The sequence below is a fragment of the Globicephala melas genome, chromosome 3 (genome assembly GCF_963455315.2).
Source record: "Globicephala melas chromosome 3, mGloMel1.2, whole genome shotgun sequence".
In the NCBI taxonomy this organism is placed as follows: Eukaryota; Metazoa; Chordata; class Mammalia; order Artiodactyla; family Delphinidae; genus Globicephala; species Globicephala melas.
This window is the reverse complement of record NC_083316.1, coordinates 159,753,646-159,775,447: the sequence shown is the minus strand read 5'-3', so window position 1 is coordinate 159,775,447 and position 21,802 is coordinate 159,753,646. Positions and strand designations below refer to the sequence as shown.

Sequence of the window (21,802 nt, the reverse complement as noted above, 5' to 3'; positions counted from 1 at the left end):
GTCAGCAAATGACCTGCAGAATGAAGAGCCCACCCATCAGAGGGGCTCCCGACGCAAGAAGGCAGGAGATGGGAGGGAGTGTGGGGTGCACCGGGGGCCCTCCCTCCAGAAGGAACGGTGACCTGGAGGATACAGGGTGCCCGGACCTGGAGTGCTCATGGGGAGAAGCTGCAGCTGCACAGGGAAGTGGTGACAGAATGGGGTACTGGAGCCTCCCGGACTAAAACGCAGCAGTACTACCTTCATCATCAAGAATTACCATAATAACCAAGAATTAAGGTAAGAGGTGCTCCCTGCCAGGCTCCCCCTCCCCTTTAAAGCCCCTGGAGGCACATACTGCTGGGGGCTGGAAGAAGCCCTCTCTACTCAAGGCCTTGTGTCACCCCCTCACCCCCATCTAATCCATCAACAGGTCGCACCGACGCCCCTAAGGGACTCTCCAGCCAACACATTTCCTCCCTCCCCTCTGCTACCCTCATGGCCAGGCCCTCAGCTCTTAAGAGCCAGGGTGGTGGCCACCCTCCTCACTGGCCTCCTGGCAGCCTCCACATTTGCCCCTTACAGCCTTTCTCCTACCCAGCAGTCAAAGTAACAGCCCCCACTAACAAATTCCATCCCAGCATTTGTCCCCCAGATACTGCCTCAAGACCTTCCCAGAAAGCTCCCCTGTGTCCACGGGCTCTGCTCAGCCTCCAGGACTCAGTTTGGGGGCTCCTTTCTCAAGAACCTCTTACCCATGCACCCCCCTCCAACAAGGATGCCCACGGGCATGGGCACCTGGAAGCCCAGCTAGGGATGGGACAGACACATGGTGAGTCCCTTGCCTGCTGGGATAATGAACAAACTACCTGAGGTGATGTGCCCATATCAGAACTAACCCTGGGGACTTCCCTGGTGGTCCAGTGATAGAGAATACGCCTTCCAATGCAGGGGACGCGGGTTCCGTCCTTGGTCAGGGAACTAAGATCCCACATGCTGCTGGGCAACTAGGCATGTGTGCCACAACTACTGAGCTCACGCGCCTCAACGAGAGCCCGCGTGCTGCAACCTACAGAGCCCACACGCCCTGGAGCCCACGCGCCACAATTACAGAGAGAAAACCCGCTGCCACAACTAAAGAGAAGCCCGCATGCCGCAACAAAATAATCTGCATGCCTCAACAAAGATCCCGTGTGCCACAACTAAGACCCGACGCAGTCAAAAATAAATAAGTACTAAATAAATCTTAAAAAAAAACAAAAACAAAACTAATCCTGGTAGAAAAACACAAGACACCCAGTGACACTGACAGTGACCATCACTTACGGAACTATTCTAAACCCACGTGGCAGCACTTAAAGTGTTCAAGGATGTACACACACGATGCAAACATTTAGATCTCTCCCCTCAACTTAGGACAGCACAGCCTCTGGGGCTGGAAGGGGGAAGGGATGCAAAGGGGACACAGGGGCCTTCAACTGTCCCTGTCACCTTCATCTTATTTAAAGAGACCTGAAACCAGTGACCGAATGCAAGCGCTAGTTAGTTCTGGGTAGGAAGTGATCTCGGGGTTTCCCTGTAGGTTGGAGTGTTCATCACTCACACAAGGAGAGGCTGTGTCTTCCTGCAGGCAGCCCACTCAGACCCCAGCCTCCCTCTCGCCCACCCTGCCATCCCTTCCTTGTATTCCCTGGACCCAGAAGTCACCACGGTTTGCTGTGAGCCCCCAAGAGCAGGGACCCACCATCTGTGCACCAAGCAGGCACTAAGTCCATTTCTGGGACAGGCTAGCCCAGACCTAGTGCTGAGATGGGGAGCCAGAGGGGGCTCAGGACAGGGGCCCAAGAAGGAAAAAGAGGAAGGGCAGGAGGAGTCAGGAGGGTGAGATCAGGGAGGAAAAAACAGTCCTGGAGAGTCGAGCAGTGGAACCCCCTTCACCCCATTTCACGGAGGAGGAAACCAAGTCCCAGAGACAGGAAGTGGCATGATTGGTGAATGCCTGTGAGGGGTGCTCTATCTGCAGCCTCTCCCCCAGTCCTCGTGAGAATCCTGCAAGGCCGGCTGTCCGTGTTTCAGAGGGGAAACTGAGGCTCAGAGCAACCAGCCTGCCTCTCTAGTGTATCAGCCCCAAGCATCTGAGAGCTCTCCTGTGCCCCAGAACCTGAGTCTTCAGCAGGGTCCTTCCTCTCCAGGGCCTGGCATCCCCGTCAGTGAAGTGGATGCCACCATCTGGTGTTTTCCAAACTTTCTTTAGCGGCAGAACCTCGTCTCCAAGCCAACACTGCTACAGGACCCTCTCGACAAGAAATGGATGAGTGCAGGATGGCTCTGGCCAAGAGGTCAGATAACCCCCTCTTCTATCCCTAGCCAAGAGCCGAGGCCCGGTTCAAAGAGTCAAAATCTCTCCTGGACTGTCTAGTGGGATTGAAGCGCACTCCAAACACCATGACCCCAGCTCAAACCTATTTCCTCCCTTCGCTTATCTCCACAGCCACCCCCTAAGCTGCCACCATTAGCTCTCTCCCAGATAACTGTGCCTGCCTCCCCCAGGTCTCCTGGCCCTCTACCCTCACGCGACCCCCAGTAAGCCCCACTCCACAAAGGAGCTGGAGTGTACTTTGGAACACAAGCCTCTCTGGCCCACACAGCACATCCCCACCCTGGGCACCAGCCCCAGCTCTTTGGCCTGGCCTCGCCCTAGGGCCTTTGCACTTGCTGTGCCCTCAGCCATCGGTTCTTCCTCCAGGTCTCTGCACACCTGACACACCTCCTCACAGTTCACTACCGCCCACTTTCCCATTTTGCTTTTCTCAGAGCATAGCTCCAGATCCTTCCATCGGCTTGCTGAGTAACTCACTTGCCTCCTAGCTAGGATGTGGGCTTCTTCAGGACCAGGGCCTGGCTTCCCAACCACTACACCCCAAGACCCAGCCCAGCACATGTCTGAACAAGTGAACGATTCCCACTGGGGGAGTGGTAGCCCCCAGAGCCCAGAAGCCAGGGTACAAGGATGGCTGGAGATGTGCCAAGATCCCCAGGAGTGGGGTGGCTACACCCCCCTGCTTCCAACCTGGGCAGGAGCCAGGTGCCAGTTTCAAAAAGTCTTCCTGCTTAATGGTGCTTGGAAATGGACCCCAACCTCATAACTGTGCAGACAAGAGAGGTCTGGAAGGGCAATCATCTGTCTAGCATCTCCTGGCCAGAAGAATCTCTTCTCCAAAATGACCCCGAGGCTGGGTAGAGAATGGACACTCATCCTTGGGTTGGGGGGAGAGGTGGTGCCCCAGTGTCAGTCCAGGAAGAAAAGACAGGAGACAGCCCATATTCAGGGCTCCTTTTCACTGCCCAGACATTCAAGTCCTCACTCCCGCTCTGGCCCTCAAAGAGAGTCATCATGGGACCTCTCCCCAATAACTCAGCCTCCTAACTGCTCCAGCAGCTGGTTTCCCGCCCTAGGTGGCTTGACTTCTAGGATCCTGCAAATCAGCCATTGGCCATCAGACATCAGAAGGCTTCTCTTTTCCCTGGCATTTTAACAATATCGCAAACTGTTGGGTGCCCTTGCTGTGAGACAGTCACACGTCCTAGCACCTTTCAAACACTCCCCAAACCTAAGAGACAGCACTGTTATTATGTCTGCATTTCTCAGGATAGGAAAATAAGCCTAAGAGGGAGTGCTCCCTCACCCAAAGCCACAGGGCAGGTAAGTGGCAGGGCCAGGAGACAAGCACAACAGCTCAGCTTCCTCCCCACCCCAAGAAGCTCTGAGCGCCCTCCGCCCCTCACTGCGGAGTCTGGGAGTTAGGAACCTGCCCCTCTACCAGCCTAAGACCATCTGCTACCCACGGCCCAGCGCCATGCCCAGAACAAGTGGGGGCCCCAGGACTGTGATCCTGCGGCTTCCCCAAGGGCCCCACCCAGCTGCCCCAGGCCCGGCTGGACAGGTGGCCTTTCAGGGGTGGGGCCGGCGCCCCTCAAGCCCTTCTCGCGTCTCTCAAGCTTTCGGTAAGCAGCGGGGGAGGGGGGAGGCGCCCAGAGCGGCCAGTCTCGCCTGTCCGGGAAACTTCCCCAGAGGATGGGGGAAGCGGCACGAATGGCGACTCCGCGCGCACACACGTTCGCAACCTCCCACACCCAAGGCTTAACCGTCGGGAAGGTCTCGCGACCCTCTAGTCCCGCTCGAATCTCGCGCGCCCCCGCAATCTCACCCCCCTCGGGTCTCCGGGGTCCCTTCTACTCTCACGACCTCTCGAATCTCGCGCGTCCCCTCAAATCTCGCGACCCGTTAAGCCCCTCACGCCCCTTGGGTCTAGCGAGCTCCCCAGTAGCTTGCGACCCTCCAGCCCCTCCGGTCTCGCGCGCCCCTTAAATCTCGCTCCTGCCCCGCACCCACGTGCCCCACGCGGTGCCCGCCGGCGTTAGGGCCACGGAAGCGGCGCGGCCACCGAGCCCCGCCCCCGTCTCCCACGGTCCCGGACCACCGACTCACTTCTCTCGTGCCTGGCTGTCGGAGGGCACGGCCGAGCCCTTGCCCCCCTTGGCGTACATGCTGCTCCGTGCCGCCGCCGCCGCCGCCGGGGCCCCACACCTGTCAGGCGGCGCCGCGGGCCGCGCTCCCGGTCGCCATAGCTACCCCGCGCCCCGGGCCTCACCGCCCCGAGCCCCGCGCGGGCATCGCGGGCATCGTCCGCGCGGGGGAGCTCCAGACGGCTGAGACGGCGGCGGCGGCAGCTCCAGCTTTGGCTCCGGCCGCGGGTTTTATTTTCTTCCTCTCTTCCCTCAGCGCGGGCTGTTCCGGGAAGCGCGCGCCCCCTCCTCCCGCCGCGCGCGCCCCCGCCCGCCGCCTCCCCGTCGCCCGCGGGCGCCGCTCTTAAAGGGGCGATGGCGTGAGCGCGGGTGGGTCCCGCCGCCGGGACCGTGGGCCGGGCGCGCACGCGCAGTGCCCGCCGCGGGGGGAGGGGGCGCGGGGATACACATACTCGGTGCGACTGGGGACAGCCACCCGGGGACACACAGCGGGACACAGCTGATCACGGCTACACACACACTTTCCAGATACACCCAAATTGTACACCCAAGAACACAGCCACACACTTAGTTGCGGCTACATTCTCCGACACAGGACTGCACACGTAAGTCTCTATAGCTACTGGAACAACTACTGATAGCCCCGTAAAGCTACAGGCAGTTATACTGGGTGTATCGCCCCGCAGAGCTACCCACGCCCAGCACGGGTGGGAACCGCCACACACACAGTCTGCCCAGGGATACACTGTCACACACGTAGGTATACACAGCTCAAATAGTGGCTGTTACAGAACGTTGAAACACACTCGACGTTCACACACGCACACAGCCGCACAGAGACAAGCATCAGCACCGCTATGCCATAGCTTCCAACAGCTGTGGAAAGAGCCCACGCAGCTACTTGCTGTCACCCTGGGGCACACCGTCGCAGCCTCCCGAGGGCTCCACACAGGGACCTGGGGTCTCACCGAACCACAGATGGCTCAGTCACACGCAACACACAGTCACACAACACAGATACATGCAGCACAAAGACACCACACAGACAAGAAGCTCCTGGGGTACCCAGGCCACACCCTGGGAGCTACCCTGCACTGCCCCACAGTCACACTTCCGTGTCAATTGTAGGTGCTGGGTGACTTGACTGACTGGGTCATTCCCGCTGGCTCCGCCTCTCAGCCTGTGCTGCCAGCTGTAAATATTCCAACTTTAATAGCACCTTTGCAGGAGTCAGGGGTGCAGGCAGTGGGCACCCCATTCTCCCTCCTAGGGCCCTTCTTCTCCCCCCAGGAGGTGTGCAGAGGTGGAGGCCGACACCGAGGCAAGGACACCCGCAGGGCAGGGGTGTCGGGTGGGCGCGGAGGCCTGTGTGCCAAGGTACCTGTGGGCAGTGTGCGCCGGACGTGCGTGGGCTAGGTGGCGGGAGGCGGTCCAGTTGTGACTCTAGGTCTAGATGCTTCTGTGAACGTTTGCCATAGGTTTTTTTGTTTTTCTTTCTTTTTACGACCACAAGTGTGTGTGTAAACACGCGGTTCCTGTGTGAGTGCACGTGTGCGTCGTTGTGCGTGGGGGGTTGGCAGGCACCCAGTCGCTGTCTGGGCAACTGTCCCTGGCTCTGCGACAGTGGTTATGTGTCCGCGGCGGCCGTGCGGGGCCGAGTGACGCTGCGTCAGGTTTTGTGCACTAGTGTGTGTGCCTCCCCGAATGGGTGGATTGCTGGCTCCCTGGGACGTGTGTGGTGTGGCTGTGCGCTCACATTTCCTGTGTCGTGTGTTATGTGATGATCGGAGCGCCCCTCCCGCTGCCGGCCGACCCCCCATTATGCCTCCAACGGCCTCCTCCCCACCCAGGTCTTCTGCCGGGCGGGAAGTCTTGAACCGCTGCGGTTCCAGACAGGCGAAGAGGAAGGGAAGGGCCAGGCCGGCCCCAGCCCCGCCTCCATCCCGAGGGGGCCACGGCCGGGGGGGAGGGGGGGACACGCCAACCCTTCCCACTTCCTGTCCAGCAGGTCGTCCCCTCCCCCAACTTCCTCTCCCGCGGACCTCCCGGGCCCCGGGCCGGCGCGGAGGAGGGGCCCGCGCTGCGCACTAATGGGGGCGCGGCAGGCCAGCTTCAGTCGGACGTCGAGATGGGGACTGCCCAATGACCCGGGGGCCACCGGTGAACGTGGGCGTCAAGGACACCCTCATCGTAATACCCGTTCCCATCACCGCTCTCCAACTACTCCCGGCCAGGCACAGAGAGGGTGTGACTCACCCAAGCCACACAGTGTATTGGTGACAGCTGTGATTCCCACGGACGCTCCCACCACCACCCCAGGCGCCCCCATTTATCTCCTAATGCTCTGTTGCTCCCCAGAATTCTGTGTGCCCTGGGCGGGTCCATGGCCCTCTCTGAGCTCCGGTTCCTTGAGTCGATGTGAGTCTTCATCCTCCCGACAAATATTTATTGAGTGCCTTCTGTGTGCCGGGCTCTGTGGACCCAGTCGGGACACGTTGCTACTGCTTGTGGAGCAGAGGGTCTGATGGGAAAGGCGGACAGTCAAAAGCTGGCGAACAGTAGGATAATTTCAGGGAGTTCCACGTGATGGGCAGAGGGAGGGGACCCCGGTGTAGAGGACGGGGCGACCGCAGGGGCGGAAGGCGGAGGGAGGGAGGCTGGGAGGCGGAGGCGCCCGTGGCGGGGCTAGCTGCGGAGGGGGAAGCGCGGCCGGCGGGAGAGACTAGCGCGGTTCTCATGGCAACAGGGACGGATCTCCAAAACACTGCCTCGGCGCCGGCGGAAAAGTCGGAGAAGAGCAAGCTCTAGCCCCCATGCGGCGTCCGGGGAGCTGAGCCGCGTGCACAACCAACCAGAACGCACGCCTTGCAAAAACATATATATATATATATTTAATAAGGGGAGGGAGTGGATCCGAAAGATCTGGAAGAAGAATGTTCAGATTGTAGTAACGGCAAGTGCAAAGGTCCTGAGGTGGGCACACGGTTAAAGTGTTGGAAGCAGAGCGAGGAGGGCGGGGGGAAAGGAAGAAACGGGTCGGGCCATTCCTGGTGGGGACGGGTTGGGCTTTGTTTTAAAAGGAATAGGGAGCCACAGGAAGGTGTGTAGCCGCGAGGGGCGGGATCTACGTCAGGATTTTAAGAAGCTCCTTGGGGCTGCCAGGTAGATCGGGATGGCGTGGAGGAGGCAGGGAGGTTGACCCGGTAAGAGGCCCTGGAGGACCTGACAGGCCCGGGAATTGATTTAGGAGCCGGTGTGGGGGCGGGGGACGGTAAGCAAGGAGCGCTAAGGGTTAAGGCTGGGCCCCAGACCTGCGGCTCCTTGCCGGCTCCCGGTCGCCCCCGTGTGGCTGCCGGGGACTGCAGCCCTGAGCTGGGTCTCTGACTCTTGGGACCACCGACGCCCCCAAACCCCAGCTCCTTAACGTCGGGGTCGGTGCCTGGGAGAGTCCGAAGTCGGCTCTGCTTGTAGGGTAGGGGGATTGCCTGCAGGAGGAGCCACCCCTCCCCTCACTCCCTTCCAACCCTTCCATTCTTCAGACCCACCTCTCGGCCTTTGCACTGGCCGTTCCTGCCTCCTGGAGCGCTCTTTTCTCTGGCTCTTGGCCTGGCCTGTTCTGGCCTCCTTCGACTTTTGGCCGCATTATTCCTTCTTCTCCCCCACTCGCCCTTCTCTTTCTCCTCCCTCCTCCTCCCCTTCTTCTCCTCCTCCTCCATCTCTCCCTCCCCCAACTCCTTGCCTTCTGTGGCCATCTCCTCCAGATTACTGGTTCTGCACTAGCCTTGGTTGGACTTGTCACTGTTATGATAAAATAATGCCTAAGTCATCTGTTGGCAGCCTCCGCCTCCCTCTGGATCTGCTCTCCCTGCAGACACAGCGGTAGGGGTCCATGAATATGTTGCTTGAGTCGTTGGGAAGGCTAGTTTGGGTTTTCCCGATGATGCTTTTTCCTCTCCACAGGAGGTGGAAGCAGCCCCGTTAATGGGGGGGGGGGACGGGGGAAGGGAGGGATTCGGGGAGGGGCCAGGATCCAGGCTGGAGACCCCTGCAGCCCCTCCTCAGCCGTGCGTGGGAGGCGGCCACAGCTGGGAGCAGGGTCTGCGCCGTGAGACGTTTCCTTTCAGAAGCTGTAATTATGGGTAATTTTCTAACTGCAACAGAAAAATTAAAACCCAAACAACACCGGGAGGGAAGAAGCCACAGCAGCTGGTGAGCACCGGCGCAGGCTGGGCTGCGGGTTCCAGCCTAGACCTGGTGGGAGGAGCAAGTAGTGGGGGAGGAGGTTGTGAAGGGACACAGGGCGGAGGGTCATTAAGACAGGCTGGACTCTTTGGACAGCCAGCAAACCCTGTAGTCTCGGGTTTGCGAAATGGGGGTTATACCCCAAGGCTGGTCACCTGGAGGCAGAACTCCCCGCTTGGAAGATCTGGACCTGGGTTTGAACCCTGGCGCTGTCGGTCCGGCTGTGTGGCCTTGAACCTCAGCCCCCAGGCTCTCAGGGTCTTGAAGAACTCAGGCGAGAGAAGGGACACAGGAGGACTGAGTGGAGGAGCCTCAGTCGAACCCACAGCTCACTCCCCCGTTCATCCTACGTGAAGCTCAGCCTGAGCCAGTACACTGCCAGGCTTCCAGCACCTTCCATGGCTCCACAGCTCACAAATCAAGACTCCGCCCCTCCGCCCTGCACATTCCAGAGTCAAACTAATCCGTAGGAATTGGTACGCCCAGCTCTGTTCATCCCTTAAAATCCTCCCAGCAGCCTCCTGAGAGAGGCAGCACTTTTTTCTCCCCATGTTACAGAATGGGGAAACTGAGGCCCAGAGAAGCATGAAGGGAGATACATGGGCGACCCAGAGGCAGCACCCCACTCACCGGAGTGCCCCCAGCTCCCTGTCTGGGTCTGGGATACTCTGGGAGATTGGAGGCATTTTGTGGAAACCTCAAGAGCAGGGAAGGGAGAAATGGGGGAGGGAGAAACCTATCGCAGCTACAGAGAAAGTTCTGCAGATACATCTGAGGCTCAAAGCCGGGGAGCCACTCGCCCGGGGACGCACATTAGGGAGTGGAGGCACCGGGTCCCACTTTGGGGTGCCCTGGCAACGCTCCTCCCTCGCCACCTCTCTCTGGAGCTCCGCCTCTCTTCCTGTGGTGGATTTTCCATGGCAACCTGAAGTCCTAAGATCCCGGGGCGGTACAGGGGGAGGGGTCTTTTCTTCCCTTTGGGTGGGGGGCTTCCTCTGCTGAATAACAGCACTGGGGAGTGGATGCTCACTAAGGACCAGAAACTGGTCAGTTTTGTCCATGATCCTGTTGTCTGCACCCAGCTCATTCCCACCCCAAAGCCTCTGCACAGGCTGTCCTCCCGGCCTTGGACACCCTTCCCCAGCCCTTCCCCATAGCCCGCCTCTCTTTGTCCTTCAGGCCTCAGAGAGGCCCTCCAACCATCTGGATCACATTGCCCTGTTGGGTTTTCCTGCAAATCTTATTTTTGCACGTTGATTGCCAATGTCCCCAGTAACCCATGAGTTCTGTGAGGGCAGGGAATTCTATCATTTTGTTCAGTGCTGTGTCCCTAGCACTTACACGTCTTGGCACACAGGCGCTTAATAAATACCTGTTGCCGACCGAATGAGTTAAAAATTACCAATGTCCCCTCTGTTCTGGGGCCTGAGGCCTCCAGTACCCTCCTTCAGGGGTCTCAGCCTGAGAGCGACACAGACCGTCTTGAACTCCCCCCATCCTCCCCGTGTTGGTCGGGATGGAGTTTGGGAGTCAGAGAAGTGGGAGGGACCAATTCTCTGCCTCTGCCAAAGCCACCAGAACCTGCAATCCCGAGTCTGGCCACACGAGGGCAGCAGAGATTCGCAAGTACAACTCCGGAGGGTCCCAGCGGGCCCCGCCTTAGCGCGCCTTTGGAGTGGCTCTTGAGACCCCGAGTTTCAGGCTTGGAATCTGGTACACCTCTGTTGACTTTGCCCATGCCCCCAAGTAGGCTTCCAAATGTATATTTACATATTTATGTACTGAATTATTTCATGGCAAAAAAGAAGAAAAATACAGAAAAAATCACCCAGTTCTCCCATCCCCCCCAAAGTGTTCTCATTTTGAGCTCTTACCTGCACATGTTTTTTTCCCTTTTTGTCTGTTTTCTTTTTTTTTTCCCCCTCGAGAGGTTTTCTTTGACGAACCCTCTTCAAAACTGCAAACCGCCCTGTCTTTCTCTCCAAATCCCCCAAATTCTTTTTAACTTTTCCTCTCCCCAGCCCTATTATTTCCTAACCTCCTTTAAATTTGCTAATTTACGGTTCATCGGATCTCTCCCAACCTCCCACCCCTCCCCCAATTCACCTTTCTAAGGGTGAGAGTTTTGCTGCATCTGGTAGGTGCTCAGTAAATATTTCTGGAAGGAAGGAAATCTTACCAAAAGTAAAAAATAAATTAAATAAAACCTAGCAAATAAGCTAAATAACCTTCTTAGCCCCGCCACCCCCAGGCAGCCACTACCATGAAGTCAAGTCTAAACCTGCGCATCCAGGAGCGGCAGATTGTCATCGTGTGCCGCGCAATGGCTCTGCACACGCTTCTACGTAGATGCAGACAAATGAATCTTGTCTGAGCACAGTGTAGCCTAATGGTTAACCACACGGTTTGAGGGCTCACCCTCGGTTGCTGTAGAGCCTTGGGCAAGCTACTCAAACACACTGTGGCTCAGTTTCCCCGTCTGTGAAATAGGGGGGTAATGACAGTTCCTACCTCAAGAAGTTATAGTGAAGATGACATCGCTTAATAGCCAGTGCTCGGCTGCTGCTAGTTATAATTACTTAAAATGTTTTAAAAATCTGACGGCTTATAATGTTTCTTTATATTCCTCCACCTATCTTAATTTGGGACCCCCTGGAAGTTGACCGGAGATCGGAATTCAAGACAGTAATTATTTGGGAGGAAGCCCTGGTCCGGGTGAGAAGAGAGACGGGGACCTGCAGGGGGCGCCAACGAGCAGGCTCCACAAGGCTGGGTTCCCACTGGGCCCTCAAGAAGCCCGCCAAGAGCAAGTGCCTCTGAGACGTCCTACCCAAGGGAGGAGGGAGGAGGAAGCCGAGGCGTTTCTAATCAACTCTCCTTCCGTCTGTGGTCAGGGCAGCTCCCAGGAGAGCCGTGTGGGCCAACAATGTGGCATCCTGTGACCAGAGCAGCCTCAGCAAAGAAATGCCGGTCTGGCAGGTGGAGGGTGCTTGCTGACCGCAGCTGCCCTGGTGCCACATTTTGTTTGCCCACCCCTCTCCTAAAGGCATTCTTTGGCTTCTAAAATGTTACTGTAACCAACGAAGCCATGTGACCTCAAATAAGGTCTTTCCATTACATTAAAAATCAAGCTTTACCTTCTGAATTCGATTTTTGTGCATGATGGACCATTTACACCTCCCCCACCCTTAGGACACTCAGCTGTGTATTAGTCACACACGGCCTGGTACCAGGCACATGCTAACATTCACGTCCATCTCCCAGCCCTTCACGGCCACCTTGCACGGTGGTTTTCACTGTCCTCATTTTACAAAGGAGGAAGCAGAGGGACGTCCCTGGTGGTCCAGTGGTTAAGACTTCGCCTTCCAATGCAGGGGGTGAGGGTTCGATCCCTGGTGGGAGAGCCAAGATCCCACGTGCCTCCCAGCCAAAAAACCGAAACATAAGAAAGAAGCAATATTGTAACACATTCAATAAAGACTTTAAAAATTGTCCACATCAAAAAAAAAAAAAACTTAAAAAAAAAATTGGGCCTTCCCTGGTGGCACAGTGGTTACGAATCCATCTGCCAATGCAGGGGACACAGGTTTGAGCCCTGGTCCAGGAAGATCCCACATGCCGCGGAGCAACTAAGCCCGTGCGCCACAACTGCTGAGCCTGCGCTCTAGAGTCCGCGAGCCACAACTATGGAGCCTGCGGACCACAATTACTGAAGCCCGGGCACCTAGAGCACATGCTCGGCAACAAGAGAAGCCACCACAATGAGAAGCACACGCACCACAAGGAAGAGTAGCCCCCGCTCGCCACAACTAGAGAAAACCTGTGTGCAGCAACAAAGACCAATCGCAGCCAAAAATAAATACATAAATAAATAAATTTATTTTAAAAATTACAAAGGAAGAAGTGGAGGAACAGAGGGTTTAAGGTACTGGCCCCAGGTCACACAGCAATGAAGTGGCTCAGTGCACTGTTTGCTGAATTAACGCATGGAGGTCTGCAGTTGCTGGAGTCTGCTCACATTCCAGGTTTGCCCGTAAGTTGCTTGGCCACCTTAGCCCAGCCCTTGGGCATCATAACTGCCTGTGGTCCTGACCAGCCAGCTCCAGAGCTCCTCAGAGGCCTCAAGATCCCCAGGCCCTGTAAAGGGCTTCTACTGTGGCCTGGGCTGCCTAGCAACCTGCCCTAGACCCTCCCTGGGGTGAGACTGGATTCTAAGAGTAGCCAGACCAGAGCCAGGGGATGGGGGTGTCGGTAGTTCAAAGGCTGTCACAGGGAGAATGGAGATGGCAGGAAGGGGCTGAGGCCAGAGGTTTAGAGACCTCACCCTGGGGAAGCTCGGAGGTGGAGAGGGGTTGATTCCAGATAAGTGTGAGAGCCTCGGGACGGAACTGGAGGTGGATGTGGGGAGGGGAAACCCTTGGCCCCTCTCCAGCTCCCCAGACGAGGGGCTCCTGGGGACACACCGAGGCCTCACTCAGCACAGGGTGCGTACTGGGGATCGGAGGGTGTTGGGCAAATGTGGCAAAACTGTGGGACCACAAGTTGGTGGCCCTGAGGCTGGGTTACCCCAGGGTATGCCCCGCATATCTGTCTTTGTCTTTGGGAGTGGTCTCTGAATTTCTTCTAGGTATCTCTGGGGTCTTGGGGATGTCTGCGTTTTTCTGGGTTTCTCTGGGGTTTCTGAAGGTCTCTAGGTGTCTCTGAGGCTCTACAGAGGTCTCTGTGCTGACAGGTTGGCCCTGCCTGGGACTCATATGGGCAGGAGGGGGAGTATGAAGGTGAGCCCTCTGGAAGTTTCTGGTTCCTCTCAGCCAGGTTGAGGGCTGGTGTAGCCCCTCTTCCCACAGCCTAGCCATGGCCTGCCAGGGCTGCAACAGGAAGGCCCAGGCCCCAGGCTCCCCCAGACCCACCTCCAGAACCCACTGTCTCAGGCCCCAAGCCGGCCTGTCCCATGCCCACATAGTCCACCCCAAGCCTGAGTGTCTGGCCCTTTAGTTCCTCATTTCCTTCACTTCATTTCCTCATTTCCTCCCATTCTAAGAGGCCTCAGTGTTGGAATCCACCCACACCCAGGCCCGCCAGCTGGCGCCCCTCTGTCCCTCTCATCCTAAAAGCCTGATTTCTTGTGTATGCTTGTTGGCTGATTTCAATGTTTGGATTGAACGTGTTGACTGATTTGTATTCACATGACATGATAGGATTCTAAAGGAAAAAAGATAAAAATATACATGGGGAGCTTCTCCTTCCCATCCATCTGCCACTAAGAGGTAACCCCAGGGTATTTGTTTTTCCTGTTTCATCAAAAGTTTCTATAGGGGGGCTTCTCTGGTGGCGCAGTGGTTAAGAATCCACCTGCCAACGCAGGGGACATGGGTTCGAGCCCTGGTCCGGGAAGATCCCACATACCACGGAGCAAGTAAGTCCGTGTGCCACAACTACTGAAGCCCGTGCACCTAGAGCCAGTGCTCTGCAACAAGAGAAGTCTGCACACCGCAATGAGAAGTAGCCCCCACTCACTGCAACTTGAGAAAGCCAGTACGCAGCAATGAAGACCCAACTCAGTCAAAAATAAATCGATTTAAAAAAAAAGTTTCTGTAGGAAGCTGCTTTCCCCCCCACCCCAGTTAACATATTCATTTGAAGACATCTGCTCTCACCCAGGCCCACTCTCGCCCCAGGGCCTTTACACAGGCTGTTCTACTCCCTGCATGCCCTTCCCCCACCTCCTTGCTCAATAAGCCCCCTTATCCTTTGCAATAAACCCTCCCTTGATCATCCCATTAAAAAGTTGCCACCCTCCCTGCTTGCTTCCCAACTTTACTTTCTCTGCCACCTGTTACATATGTTTTAATTAATTAATTAATTTTTGGCTGCGCTGGGTCTTTGTTGCTGCGTGCGGGCTTTCTCTAGTTGTGGCGAGAGGGGGCTACTCTTCATTACGGCGCATGGGCTTCTCACTGCGGTGGCTTCTCTTGTTGCAGAGCAGGGGCTCTAGGTGCACAGGCTTCAGTAGCTGTGGCATGCGGACTCAGTAGTTGCGGCTTGCGGGCTCTCGAGCGCAGGTTCAGTAGTTGTGGTGCATGGGCTTAGTTGCTCCGTGGCATGTGGGATCTTCGCGGACCAGGGATCGAACCTGTGTCCCCTGCATTGGCAGGCGGGTTCTTAACCACTGCGTCACCAGGGAAGTTCCATATTTTCTTGATAGGTTCTGCATGTTTCCAGCCTCCCCGACTACTACAAGAACTCCACGGGGATTGGGAGTTTGTCTGTTTTGTTCATGGCTGTATCTGCAGCTCCTAGACCAGTGCCTGGCACACAGTAGGAGCTTAATAATTGTTTGTGGAGGAAATGAATTAGTCTTTCCTTATTGTTTCATAGAGATCTATAATTTCATTTTCATGACTCTGTAGCACCTCCCAGGATAGATGAGCTGTTATTGATCAAACCAATCCCTTAGGTGGTTTCCAATTTTTGTTTTCATAAAACAAGCAGTGCTGCAATGAATCATCCTGTAGCTCTGTCATCTTTTTGCCTTAAAAAATTTTTTTTATTCAAGTATAGTTGATTTACGATATCTTGTAAGTTTCAGGTGACTTTTTTTTTAAATTGTGCAAAGTACACTTAACAAAAATTTACCACGTTAGCCACTTTAAAGTGAACAATTCAGTGATTTTTAGTACATTCACAGTGTGTGCAACCATCATCCCTATTTAGTTCCAGAACATTTTTATTACCTCAAAAGGAAACCCCGTCCCCATTAGCAGTCACTCTCCGTATCCCACTCCCCAGCCCCTGACAATCACTAATCTACTATCTGTCTCTGTGGATTTGCCTGTTCTGGACACTTTATATTAATGAAATCATACACTGTGTAGTCTTTTGTGTCTGGCTTTGTTCACTCAGCATAATGTTTTTGAGGTTCATCCGCGTGTAGTGTGTATCAGAGCTTCATTCCTTTTTATGGCCAAATAATGTTCACGGTATGGATGGACTACATTTAGTTTATCCACTCATCTGTTCCTGCCCCTGTCATGTTGTAAACATGAAAATATTCAGGAGTCCCAGGAGTGGGATGCTGGATCAGTGGGCATGCGCCTTCATCATTTCTGTGACAGGATGCCTTACATCGGGCTGCACCACAGATGCTCCCCCAGCAATGTGTGGGGTTGCCTGTTTCCCCACAGCCTGGCCAGCACAGGGTGTCATCACACGTTTGAATTTTTGCCCATCTGATAGATGGAATCAAACAGTATCTCAGAGTTGCTGTGATCTGCTGTGTTTTACTAGGAGTGAGTATCTTTGGGTTGTTGAAGAACAAATTGTAGCCCTTCCCCAAAGTCTCAGTTCAAGACCTTTGACCATTCGTCTGAGTTTGGAGATGGAAAAGGGGCAGAGTCTGAGGAGAGGGGAAAGCGTGGGGGAGTAGACTCCAGCCTCCCAGAGTCCAGGAAAGACTCTTGACATTTATCCCATTTTACAGATGTGGAAACTGAGGTCCCATTTTACAGATGTGGAAACTGAGGTACCATTTTACAGATGTGGAAACTGAGGTACAGAACAGTTAAGGTCAAGCAGTGAGCCAGGGGCTGGAAAGGATTTGAACCTGGTCTGCCTGAAACCCAGACCCCAGTGAGGTTGAGACTCTCTGCCAGCCTACCTGTACCCATTCCCTCCTCAATCTCTCTTGTGTCACTATCCCTCAGGTCTGACTCAGCTCCCCCTCTCCCTCTGGGACTCCAGGCTCCTCAAAAGGTTTGCCACCTCCAGACCCCAGACTCACTCCAGAAGAATCTTTCGACACAGTGCCCCTCCCCTGCTCACATACCTGCTTGGCCCTGGGAATAAAGCCCCACTCCTCCGCCTGGCTTTGGAGGCCTGTGCTGCCTCCCCAACCTGCCCATGTCACCAGTTCCTCCATTTAGTCAGTCCCTTCCAGCCACTCCTAACCACGCTGTCCCAGCCGGCCATGCTTTCTCAAGCTGCAGGACCTTTACTCCTGCTGTGCCTTCTGCCTGGAATCTGCAATGCATTCCTTTCTGCCTTCCACTGCAACTCATCCTCCAAGCCCCAGACTCAACATCCCCTCCCCCAGGGAGCCCTCCTCACATCCCCCCTGCAGCATGGAGGCATGATTTGTACATGAGGAGAGCTCTGATCTTGTGGGAGAGGCTAGGAGCTTGGAAAGTCAAAGGCCGTTTGCCAAGGAATCCTTGGCAAACTCCTACTCATGTGTTGAAACCCCAATTCTAATGTCTCCTCTCCAGGAAAACTTCCAGTACCCTGTCCCTCACTCTGGCCTTGACCTGACTCCATCAGACTTGGGGTGCCTGTGTCCGGTTCTGTCTTTTTCCGAGACTGGTTGCTCCTGAAGCAACTGGACAGGACTGAAGTCTCTTGGGGGCTCAGCATGGATGATGTTTGTTGAACGAATAAATGAATGCATGGGTTGGGATTCAACTGAACTGAGACCAGGAAGTGAGCTGATGAGGTAGCAGTTAGTTGGGGTGTTACTGGGGGACATGTAGTCATTGGGTTCCAGCAAGAAGGAAGCAGGCTGCCCCTGCCCTTCCCGTAAGAATCCTGGTCCTTGAGGCCTTTCAGCGGGGAGGGGGTGGGGGCGGGTCTCTGTATCTTCTTCATTATTCCCCTCTGCACTTCAGCCGACACCAGTTCCTCTTCCCCTGAGTCGCTGGGTACAGAGCCTGAGAAGCGCCAGGCACCGCAGTGGATCCGGATCCGCGGAGGGTCAGACCCTCTGACCCCCGCGTCCAGGTGAGCCACGACGCAGCCCCTCGGCACCGGAGACTTCTAGCACGACCGAGGCCAAGGCGTGGCAGGGGGACCAGAAAGGTAGGACGGAGGCACTAGAACTTGGGTCTGTGCAAACCACAGCTGGTGGGACCCCGTCAGCAGCACCCCCCACGCCCACCCCCACCGCCAGCCCAAGACTCCCAACAGCCTGCAGTTCGGAAAAGAAAGGCAGAGGGGCGGGGTCGTTTCCGGGGCAACGGCTCATTTGCATGTAGTCCCGACTTGGCCAGAGAGGGCTCCTGAAATGTTGGGGGAAATTGGGCAACTTAGCCCAAAGGGGCTGATCTGAGAGAAGGGGAAGGGGTTGTCTCGGTCAGGTCTCCTCCTCGCCTTCCATGCCCCTGAGGCATCCCGGTTAGGTACCCATTCCCCGAAAGGGGAGACTGAGGCAGGGGGCCAGAGCCAATCAAAGAGGAGCCACCAGCGGAAGGGCTAAGTTTGAACACTTCAGAAGTGGCCTGAGCTGCTCTCGGCTATTAAAAATGTATATAACAAACACAGGTGGCGAGGGGGAGGGTGACCCTAGACTGAGGTTGGGGCTTGGATTCCGGTGTCTCCGCTTAGGTTGCTTGCATGGGGGGCGCCCCGGTGTGGGTGCTGTTGTTGCCGCTGCTGTTACTGCTCCGTCCAGGCAGCCAGGAATTGTCGTGCCACGTGTCCTCGGGGGACGTGGACTGGACCCGGGAGTTCACGGACAAATGCCTGAACTTCAGTGGCCGAAACCTGAGCCTGTTGCCTCAGAACCAGTCTCTGCAGGCCAGCAGTGTGCTTCATCTCGACCTGTCTGGGAATGGCCTTCGAAAGCTCCCACCGCTTTTTTTTGCTCACCTGGGAAAGCTGCAGGTCCTGGATGTGACCAACAACCCCCTGGACCTCGTGGACAGGGCACTGGCCGAACACTGTGACCTTGACCTGAGGGCTGACTGCAGCTGTGGCCTATCACCCTGGCACGAGGTCCGGCGGGACAACTGCTCTGGCCCACAGCCTCTGCTGTGCCTGGATGTGTCCACCGGTGCCTGGCGCAACGTCTCTGCCTTCTTGGAAGTGCGCTGTGGCCTTCCCCTGACCATGATAACCACAGGAGCTCTGGTGGCCAGTGGAATCCTGCTCCTCATGCTTGCCATTGCTGGCCCAGTGCTGGCGTGGAGACTCTGTAGACGTCGGGTAGGCAGTAGCGGGGGCATGAGCAAAACGTGGGCTGCTCAGAATGGTCCCAGGTCTGGTTCGGGCCAGCAGCCACGGTATAGTAGCCGGGGCCTCAGCCCTAAGCTCCCAGCAGCCACCCTGCCTGGATCTTCCACTTCTGACTATGAGAACATGTTTGTGGGCCAACCAGCTGCCAGGCACCAGTGGGCTGAACACAGGTGAGTGACCCACACACATCTGCTTGCAAGACTCTGGAGCCAGATGGCCAGGGTTCAATTCCCAGCTCTGCCTCTTACAGGCTGTGTGATCTTGGGCAAGTCATTTCCACTTCTCTGGGTCACCGTTTCTTCACCGATAAAATGGGGACAATAACAGCCCTCCGCCTCATGGAGTTGGGATAAGAATTGAGTTCTTGTGTAGGAGACAAGTGTTCCTCTCATGACCTGCAAACCCAGCTTCTGGCTGCCAAGGATTGGGAGAGAGGAGGCAGGTGTTCAAGGCAGAGTCGGGGTTCTGCGGTAGCAGTCAGCGGCCTGGGCTCAGATGTCGTGTGACCCAGGGCCGTCTCTGAACTTCTGTTTCGGTCTCTGTAAAATGGGACAGCACTCCGGTCTCCTTCTGACACACAGGAGATGCTAAGAGAGCCATCTGTGTCTCTCTCTACCCCACAAAGTCCTGCCTCCAAAGTTGCCTGGGCTTAGATAGATGGGTTCAACTTTTCCAGGTTGGACGAGGGAGTGGAGGAGATTTCAGGGGGGCAGGCACAAGGAAGGGCAAAAGCCTGGCAGTGAGAGAGAACAGAGAATCTGCTGTGGATGTGTTTTGTGAAGGCAAGACATCAGGGCTGAAGTTGGAGGGGGCTGGGAGGATCCAAGCAGGAAGGGAAGAGCTTGGTTGTGGCTGGGTTTTGCGGCCGCAGAATCCAGAAGGTGGGGAGGCCTGTGAGAGACTATTGGTTAGAAATAAGAGAATATGCAAAGCAGATGCAAATAGAGCTCAAATGCAGAAGTGGGCTGAGGTAAGGAGTTGAAGGCACCACACTCCCTAAGGCAGCTTGTGTTCTGATGCTTGCCTCTGCCTCGCTGTCACCAAGACCTCAGGACCAGTCTCCTCTAAAAACACTGTTAAGAATTGGATGTGTCAATCCCAACCTACATTTTAAAGTTGCAGAGATGGAGGTTCTGGAAATTCCCTGGTGGTCCAGTGGTTAGGACGCTGTGCTTTCACTGGTGAGGGTGCGGGTTCAATCCCTGGTCGGGGAACTAAGGTCCTACGAGTCGTGCTGTGTGGCTGAAAAATGAAAAAGAAAGAAAGAAAGAAAGAAAGAAATGGAGGTTCTGGAAGGCAGGGGAATGACATGCCCAAGGTCAGAAGCAGAAGCAAGAAACAAACCCTGAGTTCCATCCCCATACAACCATTTATGTATTTGGAGTAAATTATACTAAAGTACAAATGACTGATAGACACCATTTACCCAAAGTGGCCTTTTTTACAAGAGGAGCGGGGGTGGGGGTGTTAGGATGTTCTGGAGGCAGGAAAGTTCTTCTCTGGGTGTCTTGCCCACCATAGCAAGACACTCCTAAGAAGCTACCTCCTCCCTGATCCATTTTGTGGATGGGGAAACTGAGGCTCAGAGATTTATTTTTGTATCAAGACCACAAATTCAGCTGCTTCTGGGGACCTGGTGAAAACATTTCCCATCTGAAGGGGCACTGGTTCAGCTCCAGCTACTTGTGTTCATGTGGCTGGTGTGACTAGAGCTTCCAGTTTTTCAAGAGGAAAACAAAATCTAGAATTTAATGTAAAAAAATGGGCAACCATCTCAACTTTAAGGAAGAAAAAAACCCTACAATGACTCAAGGTCCTTGGACCACAGCGTTACAACGCTGAATCCACAGAATATTCCCTGAATCACTGCCCCTTACTTGCTTTCCTCACAGAAAGTTGGGCCAGGCTGGGAGAACACTGCCCCATGACTCACTTTTCTCATATGTAAATATTAGGAGTGGACTCAATTGCCCTGAACTACGTTGCCTCTCAAAGCTGATGTGCCCGCTTCCTGAATCCTACCTGCCCTGCCATCTGTCTGTCCCCACAGGCCTCACCCTTCAGAGGACAACGACTTCTACATGAACTATGAGAGCCGCCACCATGATTCCCAGCCTGTCTACTGCAACTTGCAGTCGCTGGGCCAGGCCCCATCGGATGAAGAAGAGTATGTGATCTCTGGGCGCTGAGCCTTCAACATCTCAAACTCCAGCCTACCCCCTTCCAGGTGACTTGGGGCACCCTGGATCTTCCCTGGCCTCAGTCTTCCCATCTGAGGAATGGGGCCAGGGAAGGATCATCCTTGAGGCCCCAGGGAGGCTCTGCAGCCCTCTCCCTAGACCACTCTGCTCCTCAGGCCACTCAGCTGCTAGAAGTGGAGAAGGAGAGACGCCAACACAGGGATGGGAGGGTCAACGTGTGAACTCTGTCGTCACCCTCCCGTTGGTGTGCAAATATTACCCAATAAGTTCTGCGGGACAGATGAGGCTGCTGGGCTTCCAAGACGAGAGGTCTGGGACTCCCAAATTGCTCCCAACCTCCAGTCTCTCCCCTCTGTCACTCTCAGGCCCCCTTCTCAGGTGCCTGGTATCCAGACTTGGCCCCCCAGGGCAGCCCACACTAGCCTCAAGGGGATCCTTATAACTCATGAATGGGACTGCGCCCCTCCCCTGCTCACGCACACTCTATGGCTCCCCACTGCCCCCAGATTCTCAGCCTGGTGGTTGAGACCTGCGTGACCCAGCCCTGCCCAACCCACTGCCCTCTCCCATTCCTCTGCCCTTCTGGTCTGGGCCTCCTCTCCATCAAGCTCACCTCCCTCCTGAAGCTTTCATTTTCTCATGTCATTTACCCATGCCTTTCCTTTTGCCCAGATTGCCATCCCCTTCCACGTTTTCTCACTCTTAAGCATCTAAATACAGATGTAGAACTCTGGTCTGGGCATCAGGAGGCATGGGTCCACTTCCTGACTCTGCCATTAACCCTCTGGGCTTCAGTTCCCCCATCTGTAAAACAAGGTGATTAAAATTGGCCTCTAAGGCTGTTTTAG

At 55.5% G+C, this 21,802-nt stretch overlaps 2 protein-coding genes across 19 annotated transcripts in view; one reads left to right on the top strand and one right to left on the bottom strand.

Annotated features, from left to right (window-relative positions):
- Window positions 1–8,164, bottom strand: part of SSBP4 (single stranded DNA binding protein 4) — a 19,603-nt gene extending 11,439 nt beyond the window's left edge. For 5 of the 15 annotated variants that reach the window (XM_060296898.1, XM_060296899.1, XM_060296901.1 and 2 more), the window contains exon 1: window positions 8,052–8,164. In XM_060296898.1, coding sequence (XP_060152881.1) covers window positions 8,052–8,149 — 98 coding nt within the window. In that variant the 5' untranslated portion in view covers window positions 8,150–8,164. Of the gene's footprint in view, window positions 1–4,187; window positions 4,231–4,468; window positions 4,832–8,051 lie in introns of those variants that run through there. The other 10 variants (XM_030880095.2, XM_060296909.2, XM_030880097.3 and 7 more) reach the window with 8 other exon arrangements.
- LRRC25 (leucine rich repeat containing 25) lies at window positions 3,831–21,802 on the top strand. 4 transcript variants are annotated; one of them, XM_060296912.2, is made up of 4 exons: window positions 3,831–3,984; window positions 17,409–17,520; window positions 18,124–18,923; window positions 20,804–21,802. In XM_060296912.2, the coding sequence occupies exons 3-4, from the start codon at window positions 18,133–18,135 to the stop codon at window positions 20,940–20,942; spliced, it is 930 nt and encodes a 309-aa protein (XP_060152895.1). In that variant the 5' UTR covers window positions 3,831–3,984; window positions 17,409–17,520; window positions 18,124–18,132; the 3' UTR covers window positions 20,943–21,802. The 4 variants fall into 4 exon arrangements, with proteins under 4 accessions (XP_060152895.1, XP_030735965.2, XP_060152893.1 ...); XM_030880105.3 differs by having other exon boundaries at window positions 3,832–3,984; window positions 17,409–17,598; XM_060296910.2 differs by lacking the exon at window positions 3,831–3,984 and adding an exon at window positions 7,229–7,479 and having other exon boundaries at window positions 17,409–17,598.

Excerpts from the sequence above, each read along its gene's own strand:
- LRRC25 (XM_060296912.2), top strand. The coding sequence starts at position 18,133 with ATGGGGGGCGCCCCGGTGTGGGTGCTGTTGTTGCCGCTGCTGTTACTG. Across the intron at positions 18,924-20,803 it reads CACCAGTGGGCTGAACACAG|GCCTCACCCTTCAGAGGACA; the intron begins GTGAGTGACCCA and ends CTGTCCCCACAG.